This window comes from Camelina sativa, chromosome 10 (assembly GCF_000633955.1).
Source record: "Camelina sativa cultivar DH55 chromosome 10, Cs, whole genome shotgun sequence".
NCBI lineage: Eukaryota > Viridiplantae > Streptophyta > Magnoliopsida > Brassicales > Brassicaceae > Camelina > Camelina sativa.
In genome coordinates, this window is record NC_025694.1 from 6623030 (window position 1) to 6634521 (window position 11492).

At 34.9% G+C, this 11492-nt stretch overlaps 4 protein-coding genes across 4 annotated transcripts in view; 3 read left to right on the forward strand and 1 right to left on the reverse strand.

Moving 5' to 3' along the window:
* On the reverse strand, window positions 2507-5213 carry LOC104717539. The gene is made up of 9 exons (XM_010435120.2): window positions 4963-5213; window positions 4731-4787; window positions 4551-4603; window positions 4375-4426; window positions 4064-4129; window positions 3929-3988; window positions 3360-3402; window positions 3170-3220; window positions 2507-2989 (listed from the first exon to the last, which is right to left on the reverse strand). Exons 1-9 carry the CDS (start codon window positions 5072-5074, stop codon window positions 2926-2928), a joined length of 558 nt encoding a protein of 185 aa, XP_010433422.1. The 5' UTR covers window positions 5075-5213; the 3' UTR covers window positions 2507-2925.
* Window positions 5337-6003, forward strand: LOC109126780. Its single transcript, XM_019230579.1, has one exon. The coding sequence runs from the start codon at window positions 5451-5453 to the stop codon at window positions 5835-5837; it is 387 nt and encodes a 128-aa protein (XP_019086124.1). The 5' UTR covers window positions 5337-5450; the 3' UTR covers window positions 5838-6003.
* LOC104717540 lies at window positions 8133-9200 on the forward strand. The gene is made up of 2 exons (XM_010435121.2): window positions 8133-8464; window positions 8547-9200. Exon 2 carries the CDS (start codon window positions 8573-8575, stop codon window positions 9017-9019), a length of 447 nt encoding a protein of 148 aa, XP_010433423.1. The 5' UTR covers window positions 8133-8464; window positions 8547-8572; the 3' UTR covers window positions 9020-9200.
* LOC104717541 (probable beta-1,3-galactosyltransferase 4) overlaps window positions 9924-11492 on the forward strand; it is a 5215-nt gene continuing 3646 nt past the window's right edge. The window contains exons 1-5 of the mRNA XM_010435122.2: window positions 9924-10421; window positions 10795-10891; window positions 10971-11035; window positions 11137-11348; window positions 11421-11484. Of these exons, the coding sequence (XP_010433424.1) occupies window positions 10297-10421; window positions 10795-10891; window positions 10971-11035; window positions 11137-11348; window positions 11421-11484 (563 nt within the window). The 5' untranslated portion in view covers window positions 9924-10296. The remainder of the gene's footprint in view (window positions 10422-10794; window positions 10892-10970; window positions 11036-11136; window positions 11349-11420; window positions 11485-11492) is intronic.

Sequence of the window (11492 nt, forward strand, 5' to 3'; positions counted from 1 at the left end):
ATCTTCTTCTTTTTCGTCTTGCGCCCATGCAAAGATCTTTGTGCTTTTAGGGATCGTTAGCTAGTCTTTGAACGGCTCTCTTAGTTTCATCCTATGTGTTTACCAGTTTGTTGATTCGTTCCTTTCTGGATTATCTTTTGTTTCTTTTCGTGATGTAAATCGAAATCTATATCCAATTAGTCGATGGTTTTGCTTTCCAATGTTATCGATCTTTGTAACCGATCCTGACTCGATTCTTAATTTCCTAGTTTCGAAAGTTTTTGTGTATTCTTCTTCTTCTTTCTTTTATCTCCTTCCGTGTGATATTGTCTCCACTTCTTATAAAATTGTTTCCAACTTGTTATAGAATTGAAGTGATGACTGATTTAATTACGGAGAAATCGGTGAGCTTGAAGATTGTTGAATTTACGTTTTCATAAAAACTAGAATCTCTTTTTTGGCTTAGATTTCCTATTTTATTTGGAAAAAAAAAAAAACAAATCTAATTAGTTTTAGATTTTCTAAAAAAAAAAATAAACCAAATTAACACAGAGAAAATAAATAAAAAAAGTAAAAACTATATAGTCTACCGGTCTAGTATTTCATGGGTCTAGGCTTCCACCAGTCGAAGACGGTGTAACCAAATACGCCATGCGTGTAACAGAATGGAACTGGTAGCTTCACTTTGTACCAGATGGAGTACACCATCGGTGTAGCTAGCACAATTGTAGCTATGATCAGGGGCGGATCTATGTAGTGATGGGGTGGTGCAGGTGCCCCATGCTACTTGTTAAAAATTATCTAATACACTTGGTTAATTTAGTTACACAGCTTAATTGTTACCTAGGTGCCCCATGCATCTTCTTTGGTGAGGAGTTCGATTCCTGACTTTCCTACAATCAATTTTCTTTTTGTAATGTCTACTTACATGTTAATATTTTTTTCTACTCTAAATTATACTTACATTTAAATTAAAAAAGTATTGGAAAACTAGTTAATTAGTTTGATACATTTATATATTTAATTTATCTAATATATATATAGTTGAACTCTATTTAAATAAAGGATTTTAATTGTATAAAAATTAATCATATGAATTCAAAAATAATACATAATATAACTTCTAAACATTTCTACAATCATATATATTAGTTTTTAATATTTTAAATGTAGATTTGAACTCTTCATCGTTGGATCTTCGATTTGATATACTATTTATCAATATTTTACAAATTTTACCGTGATTACGAAAGATTATATTGTGTATTATTTTTGATTTCTCGAATTTTTTTTTACCTTTTTCTAGTTAGAGAATAAAGTTGCAATAAAATGGTGATGTAAAAGGTTAATATACTGCACAAAATCCTTCTATAATATATGTTTAGATATAATTTTCTTTTAAATATATATAATGTGCAATTGAATATATTTTTAAACCAAATAAAATAATTTTTAAATATATAAGAAAATAGAAAGTTATATTTATTTAATATTATATAATAAAAATTTAATATATTAATTATTAAATAACTTATGCCCCACTTCAAATTTCTTTCTCGATCCGCCCTGGCTATGATCATCATTTGACCAGCCTGGATCAGCCCCTTGCGTTTTTTCATGTAGTATTCTGTGTCGTAAATATGCTCCCTTTTCCCCTGCAAAATTTTAACATATGTTTTATTCGTTAGATCGAGTGTTGTTGAGCCTATACGGACTACTTACAAACCAGATATTTATTGGCTAATTGTTCTTAATTAATTTACTAAACTTCCATGCACGGATTATCTGAACTTGTTATATGCTGTTTATCACCATTCACCGATAGACTAACACAAAACTCAATAATATATAAAGAGCAGACCTCATTCAATAATATCTCAAGATCACATGAAAAAACCGATTTGTTCGCCAGTTAAACTAAGATAACTCACTCCAAGAATATCAAAACTCGGTTTAAATTCATGAAAAAATTACAACTCATGGACTCCCCAATACCTAAAGGCTAAAGACGACTCAATGTGATAAACAAAACAAAAGTGGTATCTAATAATAGAGTTAAACAAAGTGAGAGAGAAAATGAAATAAAGTAACTAAGACCTCATCCTCAGAATGTAACTCATCCTCAGAAAGCAAGGGTTGATCAAGAAGAATCTCTGCATCTGCAACCATTATCACAAACTCAGAGATCCAAACGTTGAAACGTAGGATTAAATAATTTCGTAGCTGAAAGAAAAAAAAGTAAGAATCAGGAACAACCTCACGAATCTCAAAGCTGGAAAATAAAAAGAGACAACAATCACATAATTTACGTGTAGATATTAATTAGGGTTTAAGAGGGAACGAGTTTCAGGCTGAGCTATGTTTCTTTCAGGTATGCGTGCGTAAACAATATTAGTACATATATGTACATATCATCTCTTCCAATTGGCCTGCGTATTAGATTTCGGCCCATATTGTTTTTCCCCGACTCTTATTTGATAGGTAGGTATCTAAACGATATATTGAAAAATATATACGACATTGATCATAGTTTATCTCAAAAATAAACAATAATATTCCATAGAAAAAAAATAAACATCATGACTGATTGATCATAGTTTATTTCATCTCAAGATCAATCATCTCTTTCTTCATACTACCAAAAAAAATCATCTCTTTCTTCAGCTATGAAGGACAAGGCAACTAAAAGTCTCGAGCACTATGCAAAGAGACAAACACCCTATAGATAACAAAGCATAAGAAGATGGCTTCTCATTCTGACTCTTCTAACTCCTCAATGACAGCGTGAAAGGCCACATACTGTATTTAGGGTTCTCAAAAGCTCTCTCGTCTATGGTGGTTCATCTGTAAGACTCAAACCAATCGGTTTGTGTAGAGTACAACAAACAAATAGTTAGGCACGAAAAATGTTCTGCTGGTTTGTTATCTGCGTGCTGAGGGGTGAGCTTAGGATGGTGGCTGCCATGTCCCGGGCCTAAATGATGATCCAGAACCTGATGGTTCTGTTGTCCTGCATCATCATCAAAATCACCATTAGCTTGATTGGATTTACGCATACCCAACACAATACATGAGCTCATGTTCATAGACAATAGATTCAGTATATAGTAGCAGTATGTAACAATCAGAAAGAACATTTCATGTTTCAATGAACTTTAGGATTAAAAAAAGGGAAGCCAGCTAGACTTACTTTGGTTCTGGTGGTTCTGCCGTAACTATCTCGGGTTCATGTTCCTTGACCCTGTAAAAGCAATGTGAGAAAACTTGGTTATGGTGGTCTAGTGAAAAATGCTGTGTTTTGCATCAAGAAAAATAGATTGTAAGAAGATTTAACACAAGATAGGATTGGTGTCGAGATATTTTGAATCATGATGATCCACCTTGATTTATCTGCTTCTTCACTAGCTTCCTCTGGTATATCACCTTAAATAATTAACGAACAAACAAAGAAACACGTAGACAGTCAGTCTTACTTACACGAGATTGTGGGAAGCTCGTTATAGTTATAGGAAAACAAGCAACTGCAATAATTTCAGGCCCTTAAATCAACAAATGGCATAAAGTAAACAATTCTTATGTCCCCTCTAAGCTAGCACAGTCAAAATGGACATCTTTTACTATCAGAACTTCATCAGAATCACAGACTTAAAAGTGATGTATCATTCCATGATCTATAGACTATAGTTATCAGTGCAATAGTTACACACGGTAAAGCTGAAAAAGGATCAACAAAATCCCTCAGAAGCATTATTTATCACAAATGACGTCATTCCAAAGACACTTTATGAAGACAGCTTCAGATCTAATGCAACGAAATGTAATGGACACCATTTGATGGTTCAAACACCGCAAAAATATATATGCTTGTCCATAACAATCTTTGTAAAATTATTCAAGGGAATTTCAGAAAAAAAAAATGGAAAAGATGAAACCTAATCAAATGTAATACCTTTAGAATCCGGTGGAAATTGGCGAACAAAGCTTGTCAAATCTGGACCGTCAACTTTACCTTCAAACAGAGGAAAGCCACTTCATATATGAAAAACAAATTGAGCAAATTATGTGAGCACTAAATGTTAACTACCGATGGCCATGACTTTGCGTCCAGTGCCTTCTCTAGCTTTCCTCTCCTCCTCTTCTTTCTTGAGAACTTGACAAGGGATTGAAGGGGGAAAAAAAAAAACAATAAACATTTGCTTAAAACTTGAAGCAAAATATTAAATGCAGCAGAAGCAAAACTAATTTCTCGACTTTGTTCATTCAGAACTTGTAGGTTCCAAGAATGAAGACCTCAAAGTCATATAGCTATTTGCATCCAGAAAAAAAGAACACTGAGACGTTTAAAAAGATAGATAAGTTATGAAAGATGTAAAAATAATAATCTGGAACACATACGAGCAACATTAAGCTTCACACGTTCACGCCTTGCTTCAAGTTCAACCATTTCCTGAACCAGTAAGAAACAACCAACATAAAGGGCCAAAACAAAAGGTACATAGCCACTCTATCCATGGAATGAACACTAAGCTAACAACAAACAATTCCTGATTAAAGAGGAGTTGATATTTTACCTCTGGAGTAGGAGCCTTTTTGCGTTGCCCACTCAGCCAACATATCCATTCAACTACAACATTGATCAAACAAAAAACTGTAACTAGATTCCTGTAAGCATTTATGTATCTTAACCCCAAAGCAAATCAACATAACAAGCCATTTGATGGAGTTTTTAAAAGGAGAGTAGTTTTAGTTACCAGGAATAGAAGTTGGGTCCTGTTCTCGTCTAAAGACAACCCATCTTTTCTCCTTAGCTGAAAAAGTAGAAAGAAGCATATCAGAAAACATCCTTTACTACTTCACAATTAGGACACCAATCAAAATCGTTACAACACGGTCACACCGTAGAAAACCCAAAGAAATTTCATCAAATTGACAAAAGAAAGACGAGAGATTTGGAGGTTAGAAGAAGAAGAAGGATATACTCGCCGAATCCGTCAATCTCTTCGAATCTGGAAAAATACTTGTTACCAGTCTTGTCTACTCCGATGAAACTCTTGCTACTGAATAATCCCGCAAATCTCGCCCATAGCCTCGACATAGCTTCTTTCGTCTTTCAATGATGATCCCCAAAACCAAAATTGAACACAAGACAGACACACGCCCAGGTTCCCCCGATCAAGTCTGCTCCGTCTGGATCAAATTATCCGACCCGATTAAATCACCGGGTCTCGGTTTAGACTCTGATTTTATGTAAACCAGGGATGGAGTACCTACCGGTTTAATTTAAAAAAAACAAAAGCCACCTCCTCTCATTTCAAAACCCTAAAAAACCTGAAATCTTTTCAGTTTCCCACCTCTTAAAAAAACCCCAATTCCAATTTTCCCGCCGCTCCATCGCACCCGCTCCTTCCTTTACAAAAAGCCAATCCTTTGCTACCTTCTCTCGTCAGATCCACTCACATCACAAAATCCAAATGAAAGGAACCTCCGTCTCTCCGGTGAGAAGAAACAACGATGGCTTCCACCGTTACTTGAAACCAGGGGCTCTGGCTCAGATCCGTAACTCTAGAATCAACGCTAGATCCAATTTTCCCCTGTCCCTGACTCACTCTCTAGTCTCGGACCCTTCGCCATCCGAGAGGTCTCTTGTCTTGGCGCCGCAGACGTTGACTATGGACCAGGTGCCCCATCTCTTGAGTAAGATCTATGGTCCGTACCGCATCGGTAGGAAGAAACTCGGCCCTGCGAGATCTGTGGGATTGGAGACGATGTTGGATTTGAACCCTTCTCCAAACTCTGTGCTTGAATCTACTAATGGTAATAGTAACGTCTTGAGTAACGATGTATTAGTTGCTCATTGAATGTAAGCTTTATTTAATATCATAGATTGTTGCTCATTGAATGTAAGCTTTATTTAATATCATAGATTGTTGCTTTGTAACTGATAATATACTCTGGGGAAACATGTTCAATATTCTCATCAGACTTTTTATTTTTACAATAAAAATCTCAAATAAATTATGTCTCCTTCACAATCTAGTATAAGATTGATTTCACTTTGTTAATTGACTATGTATGTTGTTGAATTCAGATTCCCAATTTGGCATTAGATCATAGATTGCTCCTACGTTATTTATTCATGCTTCTCATTGTTTTTGCTCTGTTGTGTATGCTTGGTTTCTGTTGTGTATATTATGTTTGGATCATTACAAGAGATTGGTTTGTTTAACCCACTTGTCTCGGTTTGGTTTTGAAGTTCATCAACCTTTGATAAGGGAAAACAGTATTGATCATAATTATCATGTTCACCGTGATAGGGATCTCGTTTAGGCAGTAGCAAAGCACAACCGAATCATTGGTCATGCTTTCCCTAGCATCAACATTCCAATTTTGCATTATGTTTATTACATTTTCTGTGTCTATAAATTCGGGGAAAATTCATTGGTAATGATGAGAATGCTACTCTGATTATTGTGACAGAGTGAAGGATTGCTAGTAACAGAGTAACCATTCAAACAATTGAGAACTAAAACAGTGTACTAGAGGATAACCTTTTTTTTGGTAGGAATGTATTAGATGATAACTGATTAGCCTTAAAAAAACTCAAATGTGGTTTTCGTTTAGTAATATGAACATTGCAATGTGGTAGACATTTTAACATAGGATAGAACACACAAATCTAGATTGAAAGGCTGTATTCCATGGTTAAACGTAGCGTTTATCTAACATCAACTCCCTCCCTTGCGATATAACCACTTGTGATTTGTTAAATACTAATATTAGCTCCTTTATTTGCTACAATTAAAAAAATAAACGCATAGATTAGATAATCTTAATGAAATATTACTACTTCAAAATTATATAATGGCCCTAAAAAAAACACTCGCTTGTGGTATGAATTTTGTTCAGCTCGCTTGTTGATACTTGAATATGTACTATGGGGGATGATTCTTAACTTCTTACTCACCCACTTATCAGTACTGTTCCGTAAACGAACCACATGGAGAGAGCTTGTTGATATACTTTGATTTTGGACCACAAAATATATTGTTGGTGAAGGCCCGGAATATGCAAAAAGTTGAAACCCTGGCTTTCACAAATCATAGGTTTCCCAAAATTGATTAGGTCAGCTAAGATAAGTTAAAACGTTGAAGTGAGTGATATTTTTTATTATTTAATATTAGTAAACTAACAAAGTTCGATGAATGACGGCTACTCAAAGGGCCCCAAACGCTCGTCATCCATTGAAGAATCTTCCTTTCAAGCTAAAATAACGTTTTGTTTGTTTGTTCTTAGAAAGCAAATCATACTACAACTTATGTTTTTAACCTTTTCAACTCTTGCATGCTTAGTTTAATTGCAAATGCAGTTATTATATATGCACATTTATTAGCCGCCATGGTTAATATTTCATGTAGTTCATAACTTTTAGAAGAAAGAAAAGAAATAATGTACCTCCGTGCATGTTAAATGATTGTCTTCAAGATTTACTGCATTTATTAATCTAAATCTTCTACTATTATCTTTTTAACTGTTTATGAAATCTACTTCAATCAAATTTACGGCAATCTTCTGAATCAGTTAATAGGGGGAAAACGACTAGTATACCACTTACACGAGTAACACAACTATTAATTTTGTTTAGTACTGTAGTTTTTGAAATAGTTATAAAACAAAACCAATCAATAAGTTACTTTCTTGCTCTTTTTGTTGGATATAGCGAAATCCAGATTAATTTGAGATCTATTAACTGTCGAGTAGATCTATAAATGTATGGCTTCATTCAAAATAAGCTCTGAGCATCACCAACTCTAGAACATGCATGCATGCATGGTATTGGTCAGAGACTCAGAGTATCAATATGAAAACTCTGATATCATTGTATTGTCAAGAAAAAGAACGCTATTTACCGAGTCAGCCGGACCTTTGTCAAGCCACCGGCTCAAAATTTTCGATCTTCCAAGGGGATGAATCTGTGAAGTACTTTTTTGGCTGATTTAAGAACAAAAAAAATGGGATATCGATACTAATAAATAACATATTGCATGTGGTACCCATTTTATAGTAAAAAACTGGTATAGCAAATTCAATTCATGATGATTAAATTACTTTCCGTGACGAAAGAAAGTAAAAGTAAAATTGGCCACATATGCTTAAGTGTAGTAGTAGTGTAGTGTACTTTGTTTGACCGTTTAACTCATCTTCGTCATTATGACTATAACACAACAAAATATTGATGATCATAATTAGTGTCCGGACGTATAGTGTATATAAATTCTCACGTCTTTGGAACATACCTAAAAAGACAAAATAAGAACCAATCTATTTATTTGCTCTTCAATCCCACACCTCTTGTGTCACTTTCTTCCTTTCTCTTCTCAAACTTTTAAAGCTATTTGTGCTTCACTTGGCACAGATTATACTCCATAAATCTCATTGTATTATTATATTCTCCCAACTCCCAAGCTTCAATAAATCAAACAAAAAGGTGTGTAGAACGTCTCATATACGAGTTTGTGGCTCTAAGAGTTTTTTTGTCTAATTGAAGGTTTCTCTTTGTCGTCTGTTAGATTTTGTACAAGCAGGTGAGTAAATAATGGAGAAGAACAACATGAGAGACGAGGTATGGAGTTCCTGGAGAGATGGAGACTTTCAAGAAGATGATGTATGGGATGTTCTTGATCATGGATATCAATCATCGTTTATGATTAGTAACCATACCACTAAACCTTGTTTCTCAACCCAAACTAATTTACTTCCAAGCGACCCAAGAATGATTCCGGAGAGGCAGAGGATAGGAGGAATGGCACCCATGAGACAACACTCGGCTCCTCTCAATGTCCCTGATTGGTCAATGGTTCACCCAAAGAAGACAAAAAAGAAAGTTGACCATGATGATAATGTGTCACCGGAGGAATATTTTATGGGACGCAGTCGATCATCGTCGTCTTCGGTTATGGAGGGAGTTGGACGGAAATTGAAAGGAAGAGAGTTGAGCAAAGTTAGGAACGCAATATTGAAGCAAACTGGATTTCTTGAGTAGATCGGTCGACCAAGATTGTATAAATGTTTAGAAAATACCTATATATATATATATGAAACGAATGTCTAGATATTTACGTTGTTTTTAGCAAAAGAATTATTAGGTGATTTCGTTTTTTGTTTTTTGTTTTAAACTCTAGTTTGTTTGGCATACGGCATACCTATACTATAACTGTTGAAAACGGGTGATACAAGATTTACCTAAAGTTAGGTTATCAAAAAGACTTCCAAGTAAAGAAAAGATTGTGTGAACTAAAGATTCATTGAATTACACGATTCAAACCGTCGATGACAACGAAAGTGTGAGGATCTACTCTTCATATATACACATTCTACAAAAATAATAAACTAAACAAAAAATCATAATAATGAAAGAAAAAAAAAGGTAGGGTGAGGTGAGTTGTAAGGGGAAATGGTTGATTGAGGATCATGTGGTGCACTCGTGGTGTTCTGTGGTCATTGTTGATTCCCTTTGTCGCCATTCTTGGACAGCTTGGGAACATGTGATTGCAAAAACTGTAGTATTAAAAAGGACTTTCGTATCGAACCTATTCATTATCATCGTTTATGTTTTTCGTTGGTTTTACACATTAATATTGTTCATCTTGAGATTTTCACAAAATATTCAATATTAGTGAAATATTGAAAGTTTTCTTCCTGAAAAGTGAAAACATAACTAATTAAATGATTTATTTATGGTTTACAGTTTTTGACAAGGTTCGTTGGTCAATTTATTCGTCGGGTGGTCCTGTCGGTAGCTGCAATTTTTTTAATTAGTTTTTCTTTCCCTCTTAATCCAATCTACCTGATATTATTACTACTCTAAAGTCTAAAGTGAAAATTAACTAATAAAGCAAAAAAAATAAAGATATACTATTTTTTATTATCCCCAAACACACAAAATGGGCACTTAATAAGTAAATAAAGATTCGATTCATCTTCTTGCAGCTTCGAATTCTACGCACCAAAGCCACGTTTTTTTTTCTCTCTTGTCGTTTTCTAATACATTCGTCTCTTTACATAGGATCAATCTCAAATCAAAATCTATACTTTCTCTGTTTTTACATTCTCGTTTCCGAGGAGGAGGAAGAAAAAGTATCTCGATCTATTGGATCTGAAAACTACTGAGAAGTTTTGGTCTTTTGGGTTGACTTGACTTGTGGTAGTAGACGGGGGTGAGTCGTCGTGTCTTGAGATGGATGATGTCTCATGTTTAGTAGCTCTTTGAGAGTTTAGGGTTCGACAGATTTCGTAATTAGAAGGAATATACACACGAGAATGTCGTTGAAGCATCATAGAGGAGGAGGATTAGAGCTCTCTGCTTCAAAGAGTTTCGTCTCCAAGAAATGGACTTTATTTCTCTGTATTGGTTTCTTCTGCGCGGGAATCCTCTTCTCCGACAGGTAAATCAAAAACAGCTGCTCTGTATTTTATTTCCTCTGTTTTTACAAGATCATTTGGGACTGTCGGTGGGTTAAATTTTCTCCCAGATTTGTAAATCTAACGACTTTTTTTTTAGAATTCATGCTGTAAAAGTTTTGTATATCTATTAAAAAGGAAATATATATTCGGGGAAATGTGTTTTAAGGTTTCCTGTTTCGATGCATTTATAGACAAAACTACAAAAGTGATATCCTTTATATAGACTTGAGATGCAATATGTAGTTCATGAATGAGCCAAAAAATCAAATTTTTGTGCTACATTTTCGTCTGAAAGTCACAAGCTGATGTGATCCCATAATTGTGTTATAATCTAACTGTGTATGTTGTTGATAGAATGTGGCCAGAGCCTGAAGCCAATATTGTATCAAGGGACACAGTGGCGTCAGATGAACGGATGCGGTTAGAGTCAGAGGATTGTGATTCATCAAAAGTAAGTTTTCTACTCTAATGTGTATTGATGGTACTCATGGATTTTTAGAGCAATTCTTGATTCCTAAGTTGTTTATCAGAAGGGTTTGAAGCGTGAATCAAAAGACATCCTTGGAGAAGTTTACAAGAGTCCAGATGCCATTCAGTAAGTTAAAAAAAAGGATATGATATGGAACATGTTCTTTATATTTTTAATCTCGATTTCGCGTTAAGCTTTTTGGTTTTTGCTTGTATGGTGTTATGCAGAACGCTTGATAAAACGATTTCAAATCTAGAAACAGAATTGGCAGCTGCAAGAGCCGCACAAGAATCCATCGTGAATGGTTCACCCGTTTCTGATGATTTCAAGCTCCCTGAAACTGTTACCAAAAGAAAGTATCTGATGGTTGTTGGGGTCAATACTGCTTTTAGCAGCAGGAAGCGTAGGGATTCAGTTCGTGCAACTTGGATGCCTCCCGGTATGTTCATCTTGGCAGTGGTTGTTTCAGCCGTAAGTATATTGTTTGTGACTGAACATGGGTCTTCTTTAGGTGAGGATAGAAAGAAGCTCGAGGAAGAGAAAGGGATCGTGATGCGGTTTGTAATAGGCCATAGGTAAAACT